Consider the following 26,198-nt stretch of genomic DNA (forward strand, 5'->3'; position numbering starts at 1 on the left):
CGCCGCCAGAATTTGGGATTCGTTCTTCAGGCAATACTAGGGGCAGGCCCAGGCGGGTCCTAGCACTTTAGCGAGTCAGAGGAGCAGTGGGCGGAGCAAATGCGAACGAGGACCTGTAAGGGGCGGGGCCATAGGCGGGACCAAGAAGCCGGCCCAGAGAGGAAGAGCAGTCGGCATGGGAGGGGCCTAGGAGGCGTGGTCAAAGAAGGCGGGGTCTCTGGGGCGTGGCCTAGGAGGCGAGTCTTGGGGGCGAACTCTCGCTGGTCTTGAGGCGGGGAAGCCTCCAGACAGTAGGTTTAAATCCAGACTGCTCCAGGAGACGAGGGGTGGGAGCTGGAATGGAAGCCGAAAAGTCTTAGATGATGGGCTGACCCTCTGTGAGAGTCCTCATCATGCTACACCACTGCCAATACTTGTGTTTCCTGGATCAAGCTTTAAAAAATCATTTGCATAACGTCTTAAGTTCCTCATTAACTCATTTTATAGATGGGGAAATTGAGGCTAAGAGAGGGAAAGTCACTCCAAAACCCCGCCCCCAATGAGCCAGTGTAGCGCTGTGATTTGAACTTGGTGGCCCATCCGCCTTTGTCCTGTAGGTGCTGGCGAACCATGGGAGGGCTTTGAGCAGGGAGGGATGTGGGTCTTTAGGTGGAGTCCCTGCAGGGCCATTAGAGAGGGGCAAGACCACAAAGGGGCGAGAGTGTCATCCCGAAGAGCTGGAGGAGGCCAAAGTCCTACTCTGAGTTCCTCAAACCCCACCCCAGGGGATGGTGTTTAATTCTTTAAGCCAACTCTTTAAATGTGTAGAACACAACTTCCAGACACCATCCTAGATGCTAGCCTTGCATATTCTGCTTGGTGCTGCAGCGTGGGTTGGTGGGTGATGGCATGGAGGCAACCCTTGATAACTGCCTGTCTTGGGATGTGGGTTGTCCTGATGACAGGCTGGCCCAAAACGTGATTTTCCCCACCCGGATGCATCCTTGAGCATATCTCCTCTGACCATAAGGGGAACATAGTTGTGATCGCCTAGCCAACAAGCTGTGCCATCTGTGTCTGGGATCAAAACTGTGTTGCCAAGGGCTTGTTTACAGACAGGATCTTGTTTTCAATGCAGTGTTTCTCAAACTGGGAGTCAGGGAGAAATATTTTCCCCTTAAAAGGGGTCCATGCATTACTCAGTTTGATGGACTGGCAGAATAGTCTCTGGGGAGTGTGTGCTCCTGAGGTCAGCTTTTATTTACTTTAAAAAATCTTTTCAGCCAGGCAGCATGTGGGATCTTAGTGTTCTGACCAGGAATCAAATCTGCATCCCCTGAAGTGAAGTGCAGTCTTAACCACTGGCTTGTCAGGGGAGTCCCCTGCAGTCAGTTTTAAAAAATTTTTTTCCAAGCCAAAGTGGAAGCCAATGCTACTAAAGCATTTGGGTCCATTGTTGATCTTATTTATTGTGATTCTTACTAATGTTTCTTTGTGTTCTCCTTCAAACTCAGTCTTTAAACTCCCACCCAGACCACCAAAGAGACAGAGAGAGGTGGCTGATGCTTATTACCCGATTTATTAGAGATCTCTTCAACGTAAAAAGGGGTGGGGTGGCGGGGATGGGGGCGGGAGGATCTGGGGCTGCATACGAGTGTTATGGGGCCAGCAGTGGCTGCGGTCACAGAGGCGCCCACGGCTCTGGGTTTGAGCGGGCCGGCGTCCTGTGCCCGAGGAGGCTAAGCCCCGGATTGTCACACACCAGACCACGGGGGCTGAGCACACGGGACCCCCAGTGAGATTAAGACACACAAGGTTTGCAGTTTTGTTGTGTTTGGAAATCAGTTGGGCCATAAAAATGGGGTTGGGGTGAGGACGGGCGATGCAACCGAATCACCAGAGGTGACTGAGGGTGCCTGTTCTGGGGTGGGGACCGAGGGGCTGCGGCGACAGTACCATGGCAGGGGACCCCATGGGGATGGGAGTATTGCACTGAGCCAGGTGGTGGAGGAAGGGGGCGAGAGGAGGCTGAGGATGGCGGCTGGGAGGGGACACACAGGAGGTCCCACCTTGTCAGTCTCAGGACACACCTTTCCTGTGTACAGAATGGCACGGCGGACAGTGCCCACATTCTCAGTGACAGCAGCTGTCAAGGACGAGCTGGGATGGACGAGCTGGGGCATCACCACCCAGGAGTTGGCAGATTTCTATCCTGGGGGTGGGATGACAGCTGGGTGGGTCCAGGGCCCTTACTGTTGGGGGTCTGGGGAAGGCCGTGAGTTCGCTGCATGTTATAAATAAGGTCTTGCCTTCCCACCCTCTCACCCTGACCATAAGCATACGCTTTCTGGCAGCCTAGTCCGAGGACCACCTTGCATCCATGTGACAGGTCTCTGAAAAAGGGACAAAAAAATACAACCAACACAAAGGGGACTCTGAAGGGGTATTCATGACTTAGCACGGGAATGAAAACATCATGATGTCCAGGAGGTTTGCAAATTTCTCCAAGTGAGCATCTGTCTGTGATTCACTCAGGAAAGCCCCGGGGCCCCGCTCCCCGGCTCCAGGTGGCCGAGGGCACCCTGGACATGGGGCCTACGGCTCTGGTCGTCCCCACGGGATGCACCGCATCTCTGCAGCCGGCCTTGGGGGCCTGGGCGGGGGCTCTGATGTCGGCATTGGGGTGACATAACAGTGGCTATTAAGTCATCTTCAGACCTCTGCCCATTCAACCCACCTCCTCTGGGTGGGACAGGGCACCGACTGGGGACTTGTGCGCATGGGGCACTGTGGACAGTGCCTTGGTGGAAGTCCAGGTGAGGATGCCCCAGGGTCTGGACACACCCTCGTGGGTAGGAGGGGAGCAGAACACCTGCAGGATTTTTCTGATGGGTCCTCTTCCCCAAGCCTCGTGCTGTGGCATCCTTGGTGGCCCTGTGAGGAGAGAGCCCCCGGGGCACAGCCCAAGGAGGGGTGCAGCCAGCCAACAGGCTCCATCCAGGTGCACAAAGCAGGCTGTGTCAGGGGAGGCGACGAGGGGCCCTCGTAAGAAAGGACAGCAGTGTACATAGCTTGCAATGAACTTGAAAATTAGATCCTGGCTTGGTGGGTTCTCCAGACATCTCAGGCTCCACCAGGGAGGCAAAGGTGGGAGTTCTTCTGCAAAGTGCAACTTCCACTCCACTCTGGCTCCCAGCTCCTCCCACGCAGGGCCGGGTGGGCCAGGTGAACAATCCCTGATGCGTCCCTCTCTGGAGACAGGCAGGAGAGACCCTGCAAAGCTGTCAGCTCCAGCAGTCGCCTATGGACGCAGCGGGGCCCCTGGCAGTCGCCCTGTGGGGCTCTGGGCCCAGAAGTGGGACCATATAAAAAAAACATTGTTTTTTCACCAAGAATTTCTTCTCCTGTCCTTCACTCGGTACAGATGTCTCCATCATTTAAAAGAGAGAGGATGCCCACCTCAGTCCTTTTACAGGACGGGGTCTGGTCTTCTAGCCCTGGCAGCCTGCCTCGGGGGGCTCCCCTTCAGGACACAGACCTTGGGAAGTCCCAGGGCCTCAGTGCCTGGCTGCCTCTTCCTGGCTCAGCCCGTCTTCCAGAGGAGAGTGAAGCCCACAGCCCTGAGCTCCACTGAGTCAGGGTAGCTATGTGTCCACATGGAGGTTCTCATCACGCCTGGGGATTCCTGCTCACGGTCACAGGGGAAGCAGGTGGTGGGAGACAGATGCTGAGAGATGGCAGGGCCACTGGTGAAAGCCATCCCCAGCCACCACTGTGCTGCCCTCAAGGATGGTGTCCAGCTCTCTCGGCCCAAAAACCTGAGCCAACAGTGCTTGGCAGTCGCAGTGTGCAGCCTCCAGAGGCACCCTGGGGAACACGGTGGTCCTTCTGTCCTAGGGGCCTGTCCATCCCGGTCCAGACCTACAGTGGATTCCGCTGGGGTGCAGTTCCCTCAGCAAAACATGCAAGCACAGCAATGAACCAAAAGTGCAGTGAAATAGAGTTTCTTCTTTTCCATTGTGGGTTTTTTTTTTTTGCCTTTTCCTTTTTCTTAAAAAACACACACGTGTGTGCTACCATGTCTGTGCAAAGAATAAGGACCCAAAATAAATACATGATCGGAAATGCAGGAGGGTTCACAGTATCAGGCGTAGGTAGTTGTCGGGGAGCCAGGGCAGGGCAGGCCGTCTGGATGGGGGTCGCTCAGCAGCCAGGAGTGTCGGTGTCGTCAGGGGAGGACGAGGGTGAGGGCTGGCTGCCAGGCGGGCATCTCCCGAGCTCTGGGCTGAGCGAGGCGGGCAGTGCCTCCAGGAAGCGGCCGGGGCAGCAGCGGGCACTCGGCTCCGGGTCAGTGTCTGCATAGGAATTACTGCAGAGGCAAGGGGGTGGGTGAGCTCGTGGTGGGCTGGGGCCAATCCCCACCCGCCCGGCCTCCCGTGGCTAATGTCACAAGCCAGGGACCCCAGGAGCCGTGAGGGCTGGACACAGGCCATGGTGCGGCAGAGCCCGGCTGCCCCTCCCGCTGGAGACCTCAGTTTCCCCATCGGTCCCAGAGGTGTCTGGGGGTCAGGCCCTCAGGCCCTCCTGGGCCAAGGCCGTGGTCTGAGCCCCGAGTGGGCCCGGCTGGCCAGCCATGGGCTCACTTACTGTGTCGCTCTCGCCGTCGGAGGCAGGCTGGGCCTGAGTGCTATAGTGAAGCGGGGAGTACACCCAGCTCCTCTCATCGGTGGGCTGCAGGGCGGGTGGGCGGGCGGGCGGCACGTGCAGGAGGGGCGCAGAAGAAGAGCAGGGTGCGAGGAGGCGCGAGGGGCGACAGGGAGGAAGGAAGGAAGAAACAGAAATAAAAGAGGGGGACCCCCAACGTGGGACGAGTGGGCGGCTCAGCCCCCGTGCCCTCTCCCTGACAGGACCTGCCCCAACCTGGATGGCCCTTGGGCCTGGTGGGGCGGGGGCCGGGCCTCCGGGGCTGAGTGGCCAGAGCGTGGCAGGGGGCGGGGTTGGCAGCGGGAAGCGGCGCGTGGGTCAAGGCAGAGCCGGCACAGTAGGAGGGGGAGGCGGGCGGGGCTCAGTTTGCTCTGCTGTCCACCCACCCCCGGCCCCCTAACCTCTGCCCTAGCCTGGCAGCACCCCAGCTTCAGGCCTGCCTACCACTGGGGACTGCCAGCTGGAGTAGCACCCTGGGGACCCACTGCTGGGGGGTCCTGGGTGGTAAGGGCACAGGGTGGAGCCCACTTCCTGCCCCGGAACACACAGACCTGCTCCGGGACCAAGGCAGGTGCCCCCCAGAGAGCAAGCAGCAGAGGCCTCTCTGCCCCATGCCTGGGGCACAGGGACGCCTTCCTGGGGAGGGGCACAGGCAGAGTGGGGATTGGCCACCAAGGGGCCCCTGGGTCTGGCAGGGGCAGGCTGATCTTTCTCCAGCCATGTCTGGGCACGGGTCCCAGGCTGGGCTCAACTAGGGGGAGAATGTATACTTCCCCAGCCCCCCTTGCCCTTCCTAGGTCTGCCCTCACCACCAGAGCCCTTTTGGGCCTGGCAGCTCCCTTGGGGTTCCCCAGCCACCTTCTTGTCTTTCCTCTTTCCCCCCACTGCACGCCGGCCTTCAACACCCCACAGCCTGTTACTTCCACCCCAGCCAGAGCACACACCTGTCCTAGCCACACCCCCCTGGCTGTCTTATGGCCCCTAAACCCACCACGGCCCCCCAGACCCAACCGTCCTTGGCCCGGCTGGGAGGATCATCAGCAACCAGCCTCTGCCCTCCTGCCCCTTGGGGTCTACCTGTTCCAGGTACCTACACAGCCCCTGCCTCTACACCTGCTCCACCCGACTTTCCCCACAGCTCACAGGCCACGATGGTACCCACGTGGACCCAGAAGGCCCAAGAAGGCTGTGTCCCCACGTGGGCGGGTTCCCACAAAGGCACCCAGAGGCAGGGCAGCAGGGTGAGACCCAGTGCAGGCCCTGCTCGTGCCTTCAGGGGGTCACAGAGCCACAGAACCCATGTCTGGCCATGTGGGAGCCCAAGGCGCAGGTACAGGCCTGTCTGTGGCCACAGCAGGTGCTGACGCTGGGGTGGTAGCCCTGCTGGGCTCAGAATGTGGGTGACACAGGGGTCCCCAGGAACCCTGTGATGAGCTGGCCCTGGGTGACCCACACAAGTTGAGTCCAGGACATGCCTGCCCCGCACAGCAGGCCTTGGGGTCCAGCCTTCCTCCTGCCACTCCCTTGCCTCCCTCTCCACCCATCAGCCCCCAGTATCTGATTCTGTGGTGCCCCAGTGAAGATAGCCCTTCCTCTTCCACCTCCCCACACCCCAGGTGCATCTCAGAGCCCGCCTGACCCCTTCCAGATGGCCTTTGCCACTGGCTCCCCTCCCCATGGCCCTTGGGCACCATGTGTCCCCAGCTCTGGGACCATCTCTGGGGTGCAGTGTCCCCGGCTGGACCAAGCGTGGAGGGGATCTCCCCTCTTCAGGCTTGCTCAGCAGCGCATGACACCTAGCAACACTCAGAGGGACGACTGACGGGGCTGGCGCGTGGCCTCTGAGGAGCCTCTGCTTGAGAACACAAAGGCTCGCGTTAGATCTTTGCCCTGTTCTGCCCACTGAGCGCTGCGTGCCTCTGGGAGGTCAGCTGGCCTCTCTGGGCCCCCTGTTTACTGCTCACGATGACAATAACGAGCACTAACAATGCCACTGCCACACAACATCCCCACAGCATCCCAGATACGCCGGGTGGACAAGTGTTTATTAGACATACGCCTGAAGTTTGGGACCTAGATTTTTGTCTACACTACATGCTCGTGGGCTACCTGGGGAGCCAGGGTCTGTTTCTCCATCTGTGAAATGGGTACAGAGACACCAACTCCTCTCTCCTGTAATTAAGAGCTTGGCTTTGTGGTCCTTCCGCTGACCTGGGAGGAGGTCACCCCCTTCAGGGGACAGACGCTCCAGGAGTGCTGTCAGCAGCAAGATCTGAACAAGTGGGAGCTGTCCACGTGACACGCCCCTGACCCAGGAGTGCTGGGACGAGGGGCAGGGGCGGCTGGGGGCTGGGGGTCAGATGCCGACCCTGCCACGGCCAGGCTGTCCCTGGGAGCCACAGTGGTGTGCCCGCAGGTGCCATGACGCCCAATTCAGCGGGCAGTAAACGTCCCCACAGGACGCCCACAGCCCAGCGCCCCATGCGGGCCAGCGTGGCCGACCTCAGCCGCAGTGATGTTTTCCCCACGTCCCTTCTTGGAGGAAGAGGGACCAGGACTTGTGGCTCCCTGCTGCCCAGGGCGCGGGGTGGGGCCTGGCTCCCTGGAGGCCTGCCGTGGTCACTTACAGTCCCTGAGGAGCTCAGCGTCACGGCCCGCAGTCGGCGATGCCGGGGAGAGTAAATCCAGTACCTCCCATCGGTGAACTGGGCGGGCCGGGCGGGCGGGGGAGGAAGCAAACAGAGGACAGGATGAAGTGATAGGACGAGGCCACGGGAGTCTGGCGGGCGGGCAGGCGGGGAGGGCATCGGGCGGGGTAGGTAAGCTGTGCCAAGCGGGAAGAGGGGGTTGGTGTCCCACTGGCTTTCTTCTCTGCTGCGTGCCGGGCCTGGCTGCAGATCCGGGTTTCACGCACCCGACTCCTGACAGGACAGGGCCCCCGGGGCCACCTCACACACAGATCCAGAGGATGGGACAGATCAGCCCCGCTGGGGTGGGGGTCGGGGGAACACAGGGTGCACTCGCTTGATGCCCTGCAGGCCAGGCAGCATTGGCTTGGGGACTGAGAGCAGGGGGCTGTTAAGAAGCAGCGATGTCAGCAGGAGGGCCAGGCTCACCCAAACAGCCCCGAGGCCCAGCACTGGGCAAGGGCAGGGTTGGGGGTCACAGGTGAGAATGAAAGTCTGGGAAGAGGACAGCAGGCGGGGCTGGTGTTTGGCCCTCTCTGCTGTAATCAGGACCATATGATCCCGGAGCGGGGCATCCTGGGGAGACAGCTCAGGACCCGCTGTTAGGGGTGGGGCGGTCACTGGACTGGGCTTTGCGGGCTCCCAGGCCCCCCAGGACCCCCTTCATCCAGGTTCCTGCCTGCCTGTGGGAGGTGTGAGGGGGAGGAGATGGCCAGCTCTGGAGGGAGGTCCCAGGTACCCAGGGAGGGCCCCCTCCTGCTCTGACAGACCCCACCTTGTCCAGGAGCAGCTGTGCATCCTCGTCCCTTGAGGCCGGCAGCGTGGAGCCCACCTGCCCCGGCCTCCCTAAGCACGGAGCCTGCCCGCTGTACCCACTACCCGGTGAGAGAGAAGGTGTGTGTCATGCCAGCCCCACGGTCAGCCTGGGCCTCCCCTCGGGCCAGGGGGCTGAGCACACCGGGACTCCAGACACCTCCCCAGGCCCCGCTGGGCGCAGGGCCAGACGTGGGCACGAGGCTGGGGAGGATGGCGGGGGCAGGGCGCTGCCGCATCACCTGAGAGTGAGCTAGTGTGAGAAGGTGAGCACACACTCGTGCCTGCGCCTGAGGGAGGCACCTGCAGGTGTGCACGAGTGCCGTGAGCGTGCAACGCATCCGTGGGAGTGTGTGAGGGAGTGGCGCGCCCGTGTGTGAATGGGGTGGACATGAGCGTCCGTGGGTTTGTACGGGCACGTCTACACACACATAAGCACAAGTGAGCGCGGGTGGTCGAGGGTCCGGCGACGGGAGGAAGCCCTGGGGGACTTACAAAGTAGATGTCCGTGGCGGGCGCGTCTTCCTCATCTGAGGCCTGGCTGGCGGGCTCGGAGGCCTGGCTGGCGGTTTCCGCTTCGACAGCGGCAGAGGCACAGGCTGGGGATGCCCCCTCCCTGGGGACACGGGCAGGACATGGGAGTCCCGGGCGGGCTCTGGAAAGCACGCATCTCCCCCCTCCACAGCCCGGACCCTCCCCACTCCTTCCATCTCTCATGGAGACCACAGACGCAGGAAGTTCAACGGCAGGGATGGGTTCTGCCTGACACATTCTGGTTCCCCCACAAGACAGAACACCCCCAAGCACCACTGCCACCAAGGGAACCAGGAGCCCGGCTCCGAGCAGGTGGCCTGGCCCCCTCCACTCACTCAGGGGCACGCCTGTGGGCAAATCCCCGCCTCACCACTCACTCGCTGGGCAACCATTAGGACTACCTTCTTTCTCAGGGCCTCAGTTTCCTCACCTGTAAAGTGGGACACATACCTGCCCCTGAGGGGCCAGAACCTTTTGCTCCTCTTTCCAGGACACTTGCTAGGTGCCAGGCCTGTTAGAGGGCCTGCTGTCCTGTGTTGTTGATTTGCTCAGCTGTGTCTGACTCTCTTGCGACCCCATGTACTGTAGCCCACAGGCTCCTCTGTACATGGGATTTCCCAGACAAGAATACCAGAGTGGGGTGCCATTTCCTTCTCCAGGGCATCTTCCAGACCCAGGTAACGAACTCACGTCTCCTACATTGGCAGATGGGTTCTTTACCACTGAACCACCAGGGAAGCCCCTGTCCTGTGTTACAGATGAGGCAACTGAGGCACAGAGTGAAGGTGGGGAATGTGCTGGAGGCCACGGCTGGCGGCCACGCAATTAGTGAGAAATTCACTTCTCGGAGCTCAAAACCTAATAAAGTTAGAAATAAGTACCAAAAAGGTAAACAAAAAATCTTAAACACTTGAGAGACACCCCTGAAATGCCTCAGTCCGGGGTCTTGCCCTCAGCACTGTTGACAGTGGGCAGGTCATTCTTTATGGGGGGCAGTCCTGGGCACAGTGGGGTGTAGGGCAGCCTCCCTGGCCCCCACCATGATGCCAGCAAACCCCCAAGTCATGACCACCAGAGATGTCCCCAGACATCACCCACTGTCCCCTGAGGGCAGAATCACCCTCAGGTTGTTGAAAGCCACTATCTTAATTCAAAGAGGAAATTAAAAAAAAGAAGAAGAAAATTACTACCCATCTGTACCTGAGCCAATATAAAAGAACTGCTTCATGTCAAACCCATGGCACATGGTAATAGCAGCACTCAGAGAAAAATACATAGCCTTAAGGGCCTCATTGTTAAAGAAAAGAAGGAACTTAAGCACTCAACCTACACTGGAAAAAAGAAACAAGTGAAAAACAAACCAGAAGCAGCTAGAAAGAAGACATTTCTGGTGAGTTACAGTGAATGAGATAAAAACAGAACACAACAGGGGACCAAACTTAGTTTTTGAAAACCTCGTAGGTTACTGTCGTGCAAGCCCCGACAAAGCCAAGAGGATGCAGAGAGGAAATGTGGCAGGAAAAGTGGCCTCAGATGACAGGGCGGCTCTGAGTCCTGGAGGAGGAAACCCTTCCCGGAGGGAAAGACCCAACACTATTCCTGGCCGTCCGTGCGCCCTTCCCAAGCTGGAAGCCCCATTCCCACCCCTAGCTTGCATACTACTTTTCCCAGTCCGCCCTGCGGCCAGCTGGCTACATGACCACGCTCGGCCAATGCGACGAGGGCAGAACCCGAGACCAAGAACTAGTCAGTCTACTGTGGGGACCACTCACCCTGCATCTTCCTCCTTGGGGACCACGATCTCCACGCTGCACGCGGGCTCCACCTGCACTGTGATCTGCTGCAGGTCCTCCTCTGCGTGAGTCTCCTCCTGGGGCCTGGAGGCAAAGGGAAGCCGCACCTCAGTTTCCCTCCTCACCCCACTCCGCCCTGGAAGTGCCTGCTGAGCTCCAGGCCGGTGTCAGTTTCCAGTCGCGGTAAGAAGCCTGGAGCTCCAGGAGGTGCTATCTCTGGGCGACATTGGACCAGGGCCCTGAGCTGGCCCAGTTCATATCTGGTCCCTGGCTGTTCTGCCCACCTGGGGCTGCAAGAGGGCAGTGACTGACCATCCACCTGGGGCTAGCCTGTGACTCTGGCAGCAGCTGGGACATAATGAGTGAATGGGGGTCTGGATCCTGCCCACCCCCTGGGGGCAGCTAGGCACCTGCCTGGGGCCTGCACTAGGGGGCTGGGGTGGTCCTGGGGTTCCAGGCCTAGATCCCTGATGTAGGTGGGTCAGAACATGCCAGCAACTGGGTGCGCAGATGGCACACCTCTCTGGATGGCAATACCGGAGAACAGACGGGTGGCTGACGTCAGAGCAGGTAGCTGGACAGAGGGTGACGCACATGACTTTTTTTCCAACTGGTAGAAATTACTGCCCCCTGAAAACTAATTACAGAAAACAACCCCTCTTTAGTCCAGTCCTGTTACAAGATTAGACAACTGGGAACAACCCACGTGCCTGGGAGGGCAAGTCACAGCCTGTTAGAGAAAGGGGACCAGCATCTACTCCACCTGTTCACATAGGTGACCTGCCACCAGCAGGTGACACAGCCAAGGGCAGGGCGGCGCCCAGAGCGCATACTGGTTGAAATGAGAGGGAGAGACAGGCCCGAACGTGTGTCTCTTTGTATATTCACAAACGTCTCTGGCAAGAGACAAAAAAACCCGTCCGCGGGTTACTCCCAGAGAGGGGAGCGGGCATGGGGCAGGGAGCAGGCTTTTCTGTTTTTCTATTTGTATTTCTTACAATAAAAATATTAATAAGAAAGAGAGAAAGAATAACCAACAGGCAAGTGTGGGAGATGAGTCCTCTGGGTACCGAGGTGGAAGACAGATTCCGAGTGACCCGAGATTCTCTGCGCTTTTAGAGCCTGACTTGAATCTGTGCTCAGAATGGCATGGTCAGAGAGGAAGGGCTCTGGTGGGGAAGGCAGAGGAGGGATGGGGGCAGGCGGTAGTGGGGGAGATGGGAGAAGAGACAGGAGAGAAGGGAGAGGGCTGGGGTCTCATCTCACCTGCCATCCTGTCCCGAGGACTGTGTGCGCCGCCTGCAGAGAGACCGCGAACACGCGGAAAAGTGGGATGAGGCCCCTCCCAATCAATGTCCTGCCCACCCCACGACCCCGCCCATCCCGCGGCCCAGGGACATGTCAGGTCTACTCACCTGTACCGCGGCTGCTCCGACGACTCCGAAGGGGACCGTTCTGGGATAGAGAGGGATGTGGAGGACAGGGTCGTGGCGATGGAGGCGGTGGTGGCCTCCTCAAAAGATGGCGGCGTGCAGGGCAAGAGGTCCGGCCGGCCTATGGGGAGGAGCAGGTGGGTACTTGTGCGAGCCAGGCACCCAGGGCTGCTCCTGGGAGGCCTCTGAGCTCTACCTGCAACCTGGCTCACCCCCAACTATCCATGCCCTCTCTCTCACCCACCACTTCACACTGTTGTCCCGGCCAGCTTCAGGAGGGGAAATATGCTCCAATGTCCCCCTGGTGTAAGGCCTTCCAGTACCTATCCCCTGCTCTCAATTAAAAACTCCTGCTCCACTGGCCTCTCTGCCTCGCTCTGCTTCAGCCACACACACTTCTCGCTGTTCCCCGGACACCCACAGGCTAGGCCCCATCCTGCCCCCCAGGCCTTTGCACAGGCAGTGTCTCCCTTCCTTGATGCTCCCCCACACCACGCCTGCCCCTCCCTGCCTGGAGCCTCTGATCCAGGAGATGGGAGGGACCTTCCTGAACATCAGGCTGACCCCATTAAGCACTTCATCCCCCCAGGTCTCTGTGCATCTCTGATGTAACGGGAGCCTGTCACCTGAGGGTCGGGGGTGGGGGGTGAATTCTGTGCTCGGCTCTCACTGTGGCTCTTCCAGGGGCCCAGTCCCAGCTGCTGCCCACGTCTCAGCTGCAGATCTTGAGCTGAGGGGGGTGACTGTGACCCAGCCCCTCCCATCCAGGTTGGCCCAGCACAGGGGCCCCTCCCTTCTCAGCCCCCTTGTCTCCCAGCCACCTGCTCACCCTCGTCCTCCAGTGTGGGGTAGCTGCGGGCCCCCCGCAGGTCGTACTGTGCATCCTCCCGCTCGCTGGGGATCTGGCTGGCCGAGAAGGCGGCCGTGGGCCCCAGGGGCTTGACGGCCAGCAAGGCACCACGGCCCTTCTTGGACGGTGAGGACTTCAGGGCTGCGGAGGGAGGGCGGCTGGTGCTGGGGAGCCCGAGCCCCACAGCAGCACCCAGACAGGGCCCCACAGCCCCCAGAGCCTCCTCTGTACCAAAGCCTGGCGGCCCCACTGCCCCACCTCAGCCTGTCCGCCAACACCCTTCGCTCTTGCTCTCGGTAGGGGAAGCCTGCCCTATGTTCCAGCTGGCTTGCCAACAGGGGCAGGGTGGGGGTGCAGGAGCCCAGGTGCCCTGTCCTGCCCACTGGCAGAGATGGGATCCCAGGGAGCCAGAACTCCCACTCTAGCCCCCTGGAAACAGCAGTAGGATCAGCAGCTGCCAATGTTTACTTAGCACTTTGGGGCCTGAGCCCCCGAGTCTCAGCCTACCTGACTCTCAGACATGGAAGCCAAGGGCCTGGTTACCATCCAGGCTGCATGGCTTTGGGGCCCCCGAGCCCCCATCTGCAACAATGAGTCAAAGGAGGCAGGAAAATCCTGACACACCTTCCACACCACCCTGGCCTCACCAAGGCCTGTCACCAGCCTCTCCCGCGCCTCCGGTGGCCGCTGCCCCACACACAGTAGGTGCTCAGTTTGCCTTACACAGCCATCCAGTCCCGGAGGCTGAGGAACTGCCTGGGTCCCCAGCTCTATGCCACATCCCGGAGGGGCCACCCCAGCTGCCCTGTTCCCTGGACCAAGTCCCTGACTATGTCCTAGGGCTGGTGAACGGAGGACCAGGACCCTGAGTTTACCCTGCTCTTGACCTCCCACCCTTCTCCCTCTGCACCCCCACCCAGAGGGCCCGGGCACTCACAGGAGTTCTTCCGGAAAACTGTGTTGCTCATGAACTTGAAGAAGCGCTCGGCATAGAAGCTGGGCCGGTGGACGGAGACTGTGTCCTGGGAAGGGAAGGGGGGCCTGAGGCCAGGCAGGGGATGAGGGCTGGGGTGGGGCCCATGGGAGCCCCCATGTCAGGGCTGGTGTATCACCTTGGTGGGGATGGGACCCCAGGAACCGGTAGTGGTGGCAGAGACAGGGAAGCAGGGAGATGGTTTCGTGGTAACGGTGTCCGTATTTTTAATTGTTGACCCTCATGAATAAAATGGCTATTCAAAGAGGTAACTGAATAAACACCAAAATCAAGAAACTGCAAAGAACCTCTAGAGCTGGGGGTAGAAGGATAGTGCAGCTGACCCTGCTGCAAAGGAAGGCTTTGTCCTGGGGGCAGGCAGACCCGGCTCCTGCATGCATGGCAGGGCGGCCCTGGCCACGCACTGCTCGTCGGCGCCCCCGGGGGGACCTGAGCCTGTTGGGCAGGCCAGGACGCAGGGCTGGGATGTCTGTGAGGCAGGGAGCCCGGCGCACAGTTGGGGCGCCGTACTGCAGGGCCCCTGGGTGCACATCCTGGCTGTCCCTGGATCCAGTCTGCTCACTTGCTACAGCATTATCTCCCCAGCACTGCTGATCGCAGGCCGGTTGTTCTCTGGGGGTCCATCCTATGCCCTAGGGTGGTGCCAGCATCCCTGGTCCCCACCCACTAGATCCAGTGTGACCACCAGAGACGTCCTCAGACACTGCCTGGCAGCCTCCCCCGGCTATAACGTAACAGAACGCATCTGGACACAGGGCCTCTCTCCCATCCTGGCCTGCCCTGAGGTGGTCACATGGCCTCGGGGACTCGTCCTGGTTGATGGTGAGTGAACAAAGACAGCAGAAGAGTCTCTCCGCCCCAAGAGGAAGATGCCTCTCTCTCTGGCTGGAGCCAAAATGGGGGCTGCCATCTGGGCCAGGGCCCAAGGGCAATGCCTGGGGCGTATGGGGACACACAGGAAGAAGCTGGCCCCCAGTACCGTGGCGCCACCCTACCAGTCTCAGGTTTCACACACCTGGATGATTACTTTTTTGGGGCCATGGTGCATGCATGGCAAACGGGATCTTAGTTCCCCAACCAGGGACTAAACTTGTGCCCCCCATCATGGGAGCTGGGAGTCTTAACCACTGGACTGCTAGGGAAACCCCTGGATGGTTACTTTTGGGTCCCTCTGGAGCTGACTTCGATCTTCTGACAGGGTTGCGACCCCTCCATCTGCTTTCCCCTCTGCTGTGGGTTCACCGCACAAAAGGGTTTCCGGCCAGCCCCACCCAGGAGGGAACATTCTGAAAGCTCCCCCGGACCCTCGAAACACTCTGAGGCATAGTGGGGGAGGCTGTTGGGACCTTGGGTTTTGCAGACTGCACACACACAGACAGCCCTCAGCACTCAAGAACGAACTGGCCTGTGGAAGCTACAGCGGGAGAGGCCTCTGCCTGAGGGTCCACAGCTGGACTAGGGCCACAGATGGACAGTTTAACCCCAGCAGTTGGTCCTCACAGTATTTTACACTTTGAAGTAATTCACTGCAAGGGTTTACGGGTAGGCTGTGCTCACAGGAAGACACGAATTTCCAGCTTTTTTTTAACAACTGAGCCCAACTGTGTAAGCGGGCCCAACCTGCAGGGTCAGCAGGGTCAGAGCTGTGCAGTGCTGCCTAAGACCCCCTCCATACCACACACTTCCAGAATGTTCCCTGCCTGACTGGCCCCTGACTTTCCCAGCCTGTCCTCACTTCTAACTCACTTGGGGCCCCCAGTCCCGTCCCTCAGGAAGCCTGTATGCTAAGCCTGTACCCTCACAGATGGCTCGGGCCCCTGGTGCAAGGATCCCATGGCTGCCTCACTGCCTTGTCTTGGCCCTGAGCCCCTGGCCTGTTACTGTGGCTCCAGAAAAATGGACGTGTCCCTCGGCTCTTTAGCACTCAGGTCTGGGCCAGGGTGATGGTCAGGATGTTTGCGGATGGCTAGACAGAATGAACAAGTGGAGGATGCTCACGCCATCGTGGACGAGAGCCTTCCAGGTGTGTTCCAGCTTCTTGATGAACCTGCAGAGGAGAAAATGCCCAGGACATCAGTCACACCTCCAGGTCCAGAGGAGGTCTCTTCCAGGCGAGCTCATCCCAGGGCACACAGGTAGTCTCCAGGGACCTTTGCGGTCATTATGACTGGGAACGTTCCTGGCATCTAGGGGGCGGAGAAGCCCTGGTCGAGAGGAACCAGGCCACCTGCTGCACCAGTCAGAGGCCACCCTGCTCTTTCCGGGCCCCTTGACCCCTCCCCATTGGCTGGCTGCTCCCATTGCTGCTACTCTGCAGGAGGAAGTGGAAAGGCTGCGGTGCGTGGCCCTCCATGGGGGACAGAGCCCGCCCTTCCTTGCTCCCTTGGCCCAGGCTGAGCCTGTCTCCTCCCTGCTGGAGGGAGCGCCCAGTGCCTCAGCCATGCCCCTGTACCACACCTGGGCTGGGGAGCACATTGCCGCCTCCAGGCAGCCCCCCAAAACGCCTCTGGGCTGCAGGGGGAAGGATATCCTCCTTGATACACACGCCTGCCCTGGGATGAGCTCTGGCTGCCTGCCCTGGGCTGTCTTGCCCACCTTGCCCCACCCGGGTCTCCACGGAAACCCTCACCCATTGCTTGGAAAGCTGCCTGCTCTGCTCCACGCTGGGAGGGAGACACCAGCAGGAGATGAGGTAACCCAGTCTTGGCACATAGCAGGGCCCACAGTCAGCCAGTGACACCCCACTCTCTACCCTGCCCTGTGCCAGCCCTGACCTGTCCCCGACCAGGCTCTCACTGGGGAGTGGGGAAGTCGGGCCAGGGGCATGCACCCTGCCCGGCAGGATAGGGGGGCAGTGACCCACCTGTAGGACTGCAGGATGTCGATGATTCCGATGTGCAGAAGCAGCCGCTCTCCTCGACCATTCACAGCGGGGATCCCCCCCATCCTGAGGAGAGGGGTCAAGACTGTCAGCACCCATGGAGCCAGCCCAGGGATGAGCCCTGTCTATCAGGAGCACAGGCCGGAGGCGGCCTAAAGCCCCAAGCCAGGGGTACCTGGTCTGAGCCTTAGTGGCACTGAGACAAAAGGGATGAGCAGGCAGGAGTGATGGAGCTCAGGGCTTGAGGATCCACACACTCCCTGTAGGTGGCCACCTGGCCGGGCCCCCGGAGAGGGGCCTGACACCTGGGAAGGCCACCACGAAGAGGGATCGGGTGGCCTGCCTGGCCTGCTCACTGAGTCAATGCGGGCCAGAGGCTGCCAAAGGGTCCGGGCAACGAGACTCAAGTACACGCATACCCACACGTGCACACGCGGAGCTTGCACACATACACAGGTGCATGCACACCCACACGTGCACACGCGGAGCTTGCACACTCACATACGCACATAGGTGCATGCACGAGCACATACACACCCAGGCAAGGCTGGGCTTCGGGCGCAGGCTGGGGAGTTAAAGCCGCTGCAGCCCCAGGCCAAGCCCACCCGTGCAGTTAGTGGGGCCCACGAGGCAGCAGCTTCCTGCACGCCCAGGCCCCCCACAGGCTCTGCCAGCCGCACTCCACACTGCGCTCACCTTCGCACCTGCCGTCTCGCCTGGCCTGGCACCAACCCTACAAATGCCAGACGGCTGAGCTCTGGGCCCACGCAGGTCCCCCCCACTCATTCCAGGCAGGCCCTTCAGCTGGTGGCCCGGTTTGGTGGCTGAGCGTTAGCCTGTCCCCCAGCTGGCTGTGCACTCTGATGGCTACCACCCCCTGCAAGGACTGGACGAGGTCTGGACGTGGAGGGTCCAGCCAGCCCCCATGTGGTTTGTGCATGGTGATACAGGGTCAATTGTGACACCTGTCTACAGCAGCGGTTCCCATCGGGGGTGACCGTCCCTGGGGACACTGGTGCTGGCTGGGGACAGTCGTGATTGTCACAACCATGGTCAGGAATGCTGCTCCACCCCTCACAGTGCCTGGGACACCCAAAGAGTGACCGGGGCCTGCATGGGGTGGGGGTAGAGATGCCCCGTGAGTCTGTCTCTGTGCCTGAGCCCCGAGGGCAGGACCAGGTTGGCTGTTTGGGGGGTCAGAGGGCACACTCTCCTCTGGACCATTTGACCTGGCTGCTCCCACAGCCACCTGGCATCACTAGGGAAGAAACGTTCTCAGCCCCCGCACCCCTCCTCCCCGGGGTCCTGGGCAGGGATCTTGCTGTGAAAGGGTCCCTCGTGCCCAGCCCTTTCCACCTCTCCTGGCTGCCTTCCAATACCTTTCCAGCTTTGCTGCCTATGGTGAGGCTTTAACTCCCCTGGGTCCAGGGCGGGGGTACCTGTGTTTCCCACAGGGCTGGCCAGTGACCTCCGTCTACTGACTGACTGAGTCGGATGCCAGGGTCAGAACACCCAGCCATAGCTGTGCGCCCAATATCTAACTCGCAGGGCCCAGGGGGTGGGGATGGGTGGGCACTGCTGGCTTACAAACCAGAAACCAGGAACCTGCCAGATTCTGGACTTGGCCTTGTCCCTTTCACCTTCCTCAAGGCTCCCCCTCCTCCTCCCCCTTGCCTGCTTCTCGCCTGGCAAGGGAGCCGGGGCAGAGATGAGAACTGAAAGCTCCCCCAGCCCCAGCACCTACGTGTCATCTGTCTCGATGGCCTCCCCGCGTGCGGCGCCACCCTGGATGGACTCCATGGCTGTGGAGTAGAGCGCCTTCTGGCCCAGCGGCCGCTTCTCGTCAGCTGTGCTCTGGGCGCCCTCAGCCTGCCGCTCGCGCTCCTGCTGGTCGATGTTGTGGACGCCCAGGAGCAGGCTGTAGTCCATGATCTTGAAGCTCTCCAGCACCTGCGGGAATAGAGGTCAGGGGTCGGCCGACTCTGTCCCGGTACCTTGACCCTGGCTGGTGCTGAGGCTGAGCTGCATCCAGGTCTGTGTCCACTGAGTCCCCACGGCCAGGTGGGGAGGTCCTCATCCCATTTTACCAATCAGGTGAGCAACAGGCCCAAGAGGGTAAATGGACCACGGTGGGTGGGCCTGGGGCATGGCTCCTGACCTGAGGTCAGGGTGCCTCCGAGCCAGCCCCACACCCCCACCCCTGCCCGGGTTCAGAAGCCCGGTTTACTGGCCACCCCACCCAGCTCCAGACCATGAGGTGCAGCCCAGGACGTGGACACATGGACACTGGGGATGGGGCCTGGAAGCCGTGGGACCCAGAGATGGCTGGTGGTTTTCTGAGGTGTCTGGGAGCCAGGGGTGCAGGGCAGACCCTGGAGGACCCAGGCCTGACCTGAACCCCCTCCAGACCTCCGTATCCTCGCCTTTGAGGCCAATGAGGGGTGGGGTGGACCACAGTAGCAAGGCCTGGGATGAGCCTGGCAAGCCTTCTTTCTCCCTAAGAGATACCTGCCTGTGGAGGAGGGTGGCTGCACAGACCTGGGTCTGCTGCCAACTGCCGGGTCTAAGGAGAGCCTTAAGTTTTTTCAGTTTTGCTTTTGTTTTGGCTGTGCCACAGGCATGCAGGATATTAGTTCCCTGATCAGGGATCGAACCTCTGTCCCCTGCAGTAGAAGCTCAAAGTCTTAAACACTTAAACACTCAGGCCAGGCAAGCCCTGAGGTGCACCCTGAGTTGAGCCCTGAAAACCTCAGGCTGCCCGGAGGCTCTGGCAGCAGAACACAGCCTGTGGGGGAGGGGTGGGGGTGGGGCACCTCCCCGGCTCACACGGCGCTCGCTTCTCCCCGCGTCCCCACTGCACAGCTAGGAGGACGGGGCTCAGACATGGGATCCCAGGCGACCAGCCGGCCGCGCCTCACCAGGCAGTCTCGTTGCAGCGTCTTGACGAGTGCAGAGAAGGTGTCGGCATCAAGCATTAGCCCCTCGGGCATGTCCTGAATGAAGTCCAGGTCCTTGTAGGTGGGGATGCTCTTTTCCTTCTCCTTCTTGCTGGCCCGCCGCTTGTACGTGGAGCCTTTGAGATCGAACTTAAGGTGCATCTTGACCACGCGTGGCAGCACATTGTTCATCACCACCACACGGATGTTCTTGCCGCCTGACTGCACGCAGTAGAGCCCATAGAACTTGGGCAGCAGTGTCCGGGGGTTCTGGTTGAGGTTCTGGTGGAGGGGAGAGGGCAGATGGAGAGGACACCAGGAGTCTTGCTGGGACCCCACACAGCACCCTGTGGCTTGCTCCTTAGAGCTCAGGCCAGAGGCCACCTCTTCAGGAAGCCCACCCTGACCACCTCCCTGAGGCCTGCCCTCTCTCCTTGCCCCTAGCACCCGGTCAGCTGAACTCCTCATCGCCCCACCTGACCGAAAGTGCCAGGAGGGTCTGTTTCTACAAGGCCAGGCCCAGGGAGAGGTGGCCTTTCCATAAAGGGCCCCAGGGGACTTCCCAAGGAGTTGGGCCTGGTTTCCCAGGAGGTCAGACCCAGGTCTCTCACCTCCCCAGTCTGCCCTGGAGGGATGGGGGTTAGTTGGCCTTTAGGCGTCAGGCCATTTGTCTTTTTTTTTTTTTTTTTTAATTTTTTTGACTGTGCCTTGTAGCATATAGGATCCTAGTTCCCTGACCAGGGATTGAACCTGTGCCCCCTGCATTAGAAGCATGGAGTCCCTGGAACATCAGGGAAGTCCCAGGCCACTTGTCTTTGTACAGCTGGGAACTAAGAATGGTTTTACATTGTTAGGAAGCTGATAAAACTAAACAAAAAATAGTGTTCTGTGGCATGTGAAAATTACATGAAACGCACATGGCAGTTCTATCGGCACTCAGCCGGGGTCACTTGCTCTCTCCCTGTCTGCGGCAGCTTTCTTGCTAGAGCGGAGCAGAGGAGACAGAGGCTGCGCTCACAAAGCTGAAAATGTTTGTTTTCTCATGTTTCACAGAAAATGTTTGCTGACCCCTGACCTAGGGGAGCTGAGGATCCCACCCAGGATCATATATGGTGGGGCGGGTTACAGGGTGGGGGACGGGTCACAACTTTGTTGCACACAACTTTGTGTGCAAAGTTGCCCAGGGCCTGGCCACGCCTGCCAGGCAGCAGGGAAGGCTGGCCCTCAGGCAGGGGTCCTCATGTCCCGTCTGGGTGTGAATCAGGACCCCCACCCCTGGGGGCCAGGAAGTCTGAGGTGCCTGCTCCCACACCCTCAGGGGCCTGAGTGCCAGCTGATAGCCCAGTTCCTCCTCAGTGCCTGTCTGAGTCACTGGCTGTTGAGACTTGAGGCCCAAACCCATGATTTCTGGGAGGTAGGTGGTGGGGGATGGCCACCAAGGCCCAGATGGCTATTCCTGCTCGCCACGTGAGGGGGTCCTGCGGGTGAGGCTCGGTGACCCAGGACGGCCAGTCAAGGCCTGCATAGAGGGGACAGTTCCTAGAGGGGGTGGTTCCCAGGAGGGGTAGTTCCCAACGTGGGGATGCCCGGAGCTCCTCAGCAGAGGGAGGAAGGCCTACGTCCAGGGGCGGCCAGGCTCCCCACCATGTAGTAGCCAGGCAGCAGCTTCTGCAGGAACTCGGCCTCCTTGTGCATCACCGTCTTAATGATGAATTCGTCGTCGCTGGTGACGTAGAACAGGGAGCCGCTGGCGCCGGGGTTAGACAGCTCAATAAGTGGCTCGTTGCACAGCGAGTACTGAAAAGGGGATGGTGAATGGGTGGGGTGGTCACCGACACCCCACAGGCCCAGGGGCTGGTGGCTGATCCCGGAAGTGGTCACGGTTGGCTCCATGTGATAATCACACAGGAGACCGTAGTGTCTGGAAGGAATGGAAGGCCTGGCCAGCAAGGACGGAGCCTGGCTAATGACACCAGGGGTTTGGAAGAGACCCGATGCAGTTGAATCCACCTGAGGCCACAGCCCAGCCCTGCATGACAACCTGAGCAAGGAGCCCAGCAATGCTGCAGCCACATCCCTGCTCCATGGAGGCCGAGGACGACAAGCAAGTGGCAATCTAAGCCCCCGAGCCAAGGCTCAAGTGGGTGACCGTGTGACACAGTGGCTGCCGAGGACACACTCACCAAGTAGTCGTCTGGCCGAATCCCAAAGAGCTCCCGGAAGTAGCGGAAGGCAACAGGCGCATAGGTCTTAAACCTGAAGTCCTGGAAGTGATGGGCGGGAGTGAGGTTGCTGCCTTCACTGCAGAGGAAGCAGGGGGGAGACTGTGAGGTACCCAGGCCTGTGTACGCTCCCTTCCCCCACCGACAGCCCGCCTGCCCGCCCAGGCCCAGCCCCAAGGCACCCAAATAGCCAACCCAAAAAGTGACATGGGACTCCCATGCTGGACACAGGTCAAAGGGCTGTGGCCAGTCTCGGGCTCTCCTCCAGTGATCACCCTCCCCTTCCTTCATTAGCCCACAGTATGGGGTGTACACATGGCCACCCAGAATAAGACCACTGCCAGCCTCTTCCACAGCCAGGCATGATCAGGGTGCTGTACTTGGCCAATCCCATAAAGGGCGGAGAATGACTTGGGTCTTTTCCTAGTCATGCCGTTAAAGGGCAGGGGCATGTGCTCTCCTTCTCTTTCCTGTGGTTGGAACGCAGGTGTGATGGCAGGAGCCTGGGCAGCTCTTGCAGTCACTGGTTTGTAAAAGCAGCATAGATGGTGGAGAAACCAGAAGGAATCTGGGCCCAGCAACATCATGGAGCCACCTGACCAATCTTCCAACCTTGGACTGTGTGTGTGTGTGTGTAGGTACACACACATATTAGAAAGAGAGAAACAACAAACTTGTCTTCCTCTCTTTCTAAGAGTTGACTGCCATTCTATTGCATCTCTGATTCAGCAGCAAACATCCTGACTGGCACAGGACTGTACCTCAAAGGCAAGGGGAGCCCCCGAGGGGCCGGAGCCATTACCAGCAGAGAAAAAGGCCGAAAGAACAGCCGGGGTGGGGGTTGTGTGTGCAGGGAGAGTGCAGAGGGCTTGGAGCGGGCGGGCAGGGTACCTGGGGAAGAAGATGCTCTCCACCACATAGAAGTCCTGCATGAGCACGTCGCGCTCCGGCTTGGAGCTCAGGTTGCCCACGGTGTAGCCGATGCCCAGCTGGATGGCCCCCTTCAGGGTAGAGGACGTGGTCTGCGGGAAACCCAGCTGCATCAAGACCCCTGGGGCCCACCCCTTGGCTGCCATGGTCAGAGACAGGATGGGAAGCCCCCTTAGGATGGAGGGGGCAGCATTTGGCCTGCGGCTCAGCCCCCAACACCCATGACCTCCAAGGGGCCCCCAGGCAGCACCCACCAAGCCCGTCACAGACATGCTGGCCTCGGGCCCACCACTCACCCCGCATAACCGCATGGCCAGGAAGTGGCCTGACTGAGGTTCCAACACCACCATGAGGCCCCGTGGCCTGTTTTCTGTCCACATTCTAGAAGGTTCCTAGAGCTCAGAACCGCCCCGACTTGGCGGGGGGTCTACCACTGCCAGGGTTCTCTTTTGGGAAGCTGGAGTACAGCATCCAGCAAGGCCCAGACCTCCCTTCTGAGATCCAGGCTCCTTCTGTCTACTCTCAAAGGGATCTGCCTCTCTGCATCCCAGTCCTCCACCCTGGCACTGGCCCTCCTGCCACCCTCCCTAGAGAAGTACCAGCTGCCTGTCCATCTGTCAGCACTGCCATTCACGTTACCATCACCATGAGCCCTAAGCAACACGCCCACCATCGAGGAAAGACGCCTTGGTCCTCAAGTTACCGACTCCGGTCCCCCGCACGCCCATCGCACGGACAAGCCCTTCCCAAGCACTCACCCCTCCTCCTGAAGCCCCCCCTCAATCCATTCCCTCAAGATGACATCGACTGAATGTCTCTCCAGAGGAGATGTGCAGATGACCGGTGAGCACAGAAGGTGCTGGGTACCACCAGGTGCCAGGAAGGTGCCAATCTAGACAGTGGGACCTGCTGCCCATGCACCGGGAGGGACAGATCAGACAGACAAGCACCACACGGGGCGGGGAGTAGAGTCCCCACACTCAGCTGGCAAGAACGGAAAACAGGATGGCCACGGTGGACAGAGTGGCAGCTCCTCCGAGGGTTACCTGTGACCCCCCTGGGGGCTCCAGCGGTTCCACTGCTAGGACTGTGGCCCAGGGAGGGCAGTGTAGCCCCGACAATCACCTGGACACAAGCCGTCACAACAGCCAGAAAGGGTCCATCAGCGGAGGGTGGATACACAGAACATGGTCCCTCCACCCATGGGAGCATCGCTCAGCCACAAAAAGGAAAGAAGCCCTAACACCCACTACCACGTGGATGGACCCTGAGGACACGACGCTCAGTGAGAGAAGCAGACACAGAAGGACACACAGGGTGTGATTCCACTGATGGGAAACGTCTGGAACAGGCTGATCCAGACACAGAGAGTGAATTCCTGGTTGTCAGGGGATGGGGGAGGCAAATGGGGACAGGGCTTTTGAGGTGAGGGAAACGCTTTAAAATTGACTCTGGCGATGGCTGCATAGCCCTGAATATTCTAGAAACCGTCTAACTGAACACTTCAGAAGGGTGACTCACTCGCTGCACACACTCGCTCTCAGTGAGGTGGGTGTTTTTGGGAGGTGCGACCAGGCGGAGAGGACCAGCAGCAGTGGGGCCAGCTCACCGCACACAGCCCTGGCCCAACCTCAACTCCACCCCGCTCCCAAGGGACGGGAGGAAGCTGCAATTTCCTCTCGCCCAAAGTCACAGTCAAGGCCACAGTGACTTGAGGAGCGGCAGGTGGTGCAGCCTCCAGCCACAAATGGCCCACACCTGACCTTCCGTGGGCCCCATGCACATGTCGGGGGCCCCTCCTTGTCCCACCCCCGTTGACTGAGGGCAGAGCAGGAACCTTCTTGTAGGTGGTTTCGCCAGATGCGTCCACACCCCGATGACCCAGCTTCTTCCCATGGCCAGGACCGGGCTGTCCAGTCATCAGCGGGACCTGGGGAGGAGGAAGCAGGAAGTTCAGAATTGGCAAGAAACCAGAACGCTCTGGAAATCCTGGCCAGAAAGGGCCTCTGTCGCTGGGCCCAGCTGGAGTCTGGGGCAGGGGCTGGGTGGGTAGGCTGCAGGGCACGGGGACTCCTCTCTCTGGGGGCCCACATCCCACATCTCAGCAGCCTGGGTCCTCTGCAGGGAGAAGAGCCCCAACTTCAGGGTCACCCCCACCCCCAGCACTGCTGACTTGGGGCTAGTCACTCTCTGGGGGGCATCCTGGGTGCTGTGGGGTGTGGAGCAACATCACTGCCCCACCTCTTCACTGTCAGGAGCCCCCCAGTTGTGACAACCACAGATGTCCGCAGACGTGGCCGGGTGAGACCCTTTGGACTGAAACGACAGTATCTCCTCCTGGATGGGGGAAAGGTCCCGCTGGTCTGTGGGCAGGCTGGTTCCTGCCAGCTTCATGGCACAGGTGTGACATCCTGGCAAAGTTGTGTGGAAGCCACTGGCCCCCATGTATGACATCACAGGGCAAAGATGGTGCACAGGGCCATGGGGCCTGAAGGACACATGCCAGCTGGAGAGCCGGGCCGAGGCCAGCCGCAGATGGTGCCTACTTGCCAGCATTCACAGGGCTTAGACCAGCCTGCTCTGCACACTAGCCACCAGGGGGCGGGCTTCCCTCAGGCAATGTTAGTTGCCAGCCCTGCTTGGCACCCCCAGCCACTTGGCTGGCTCCCCACCGCCAGTCAGCTGGACACCCCCCAGAGCCCCAGCAGATAGGCAAAGCCCTCCTAGGAAGGACCCTGGGTACCCAAAAGTGTCCTGAGAGAGGAGCCTGGCTGGGAGGGAACATGGATGCCAGGGTGGCTCCTGCTATACCTGGGGTCCTCTAAGCTGCTGCCCACGGCTCCTCAGATAACAGGGCTCACAGAAGCCCCTCGCAGGTGGCCTCCAGGAGTGACCGGAAACTGACAAACTAGACACAGGGTGCCAAGGGCTCACGCAAGTGGCCACCACCAGGAAAACCTGCCTGGGGACAGGACCAGCGGGACCCTGGGTGGGCAGGTGTGGGACAGCAGCGGGCGGGGGGGAAGGCCAGCTTGGAGGCACTGCTGGCAGGGACAGGCAGGGGGGCCACCCTCTCCAGGCCCCTCGAGGCTCTCCCCACCCACTCCATTCCTCCCAGAAACTCAAGGTACTGGTGGGACAGACGGTTTTCACTGTCTGACAACATTTGCTTATTTGCTATGCCAGCATCTGAGGCCCAGAGAAGTGCAGTGAGATGCCCAAGGCCACGGAGCAGGACACGGGCAGGGCGGGGTGCTGCCCCGTCCACCTTCGGGAGGCAGGGAGGGTGGGCCCCCGAGGACACTCACCTCTGCTGGGGTCGTCTTTTTCTGGGCCGAACCTGAGGAAGAGAAGGAATACTTTAGTCTGGACCCTTGGCCTCCGCCATCAGCACTGCCCCACACACTCACCCTGTGCCCCTGGGGAGGTGGTAGGGACCCCG

General features: G+C 60.2%; 1 protein-coding gene across 7 annotated transcripts in view; it reads right to left on the reverse strand.

Moving 5' to 3' along the window:
- Positions 1-1,539: 1,539 nt before the first annotated feature.
- The window catches only part of PIP5K1C (phosphatidylinositol-4-phosphate 5-kinase type 1 gamma), a 48,077-nt gene continuing 23,418 nt past the window's right edge, over positions 1,540-26,198 (reverse strand). For 2 of the 7 annotated variants that reach the window (XM_043466098.1, XM_043466101.1), the window contains exons 2-19: positions 26,065-26,096; positions 24,594-24,686; positions 22,718-22,827; positions 21,788-21,905; positions 21,249-21,401; positions 19,587-19,886; positions 18,413-18,618; positions 16,651-16,734; positions 15,786-15,834; positions 13,731-13,815; positions 12,773-12,934; positions 11,926-12,064; positions 11,777-11,809; positions 10,490-10,594; positions 8,679-8,799; positions 7,311-7,388; positions 4,627-4,710; positions 1,540-4,348 (exon numbers count right to left, since the gene is read on the reverse strand). In XM_043466098.1, coding sequence (XP_043322033.1) covers positions 4,346-4,348; positions 4,627-4,710; positions 7,311-7,388; positions 8,679-8,799; positions 10,490-10,594; positions 11,777-11,809; positions 11,926-12,064; positions 12,773-12,934; positions 13,731-13,815; positions 15,786-15,834; positions 16,651-16,734; positions 18,413-18,618; positions 19,587-19,886; positions 21,249-21,401; positions 21,788-21,905; positions 22,718-22,827; positions 24,594-24,686; positions 26,065-26,096 — 1,955 coding nt within the window. In that variant the 3' untranslated portion in view covers positions 1,540-4,345. Of the gene's footprint in view, positions 4,349-4,626; positions 4,711-7,310; positions 7,389-8,678; positions 8,800-10,489; positions 10,595-11,776; positions 11,810-11,925; positions 12,065-12,772; positions 12,935-13,730; positions 13,816-15,785; positions 15,835-16,650; positions 16,735-18,412; positions 18,619-19,586; positions 19,887-21,248; positions 21,402-21,787; positions 21,906-22,717; positions 22,849-24,593; positions 24,687-26,064; positions 26,097-26,198 lie in introns of all 7 variants that reach the window. The other 5 variants (XM_043466097.1, XM_043466100.1, XM_043466099.1 and 2 more) reach the window with 4 other exon arrangements.

Source organism: Cervus canadensis, chromosome 4, assembly GCF_019320065.1.
Source record: "Cervus canadensis isolate Bull #8, Minnesota chromosome 4, ASM1932006v1, whole genome shotgun sequence".
In the NCBI taxonomy this organism is placed as follows: domain Eukaryota; kingdom Metazoa; phylum Chordata; class Mammalia; order Artiodactyla; family Cervidae; genus Cervus; species Cervus canadensis.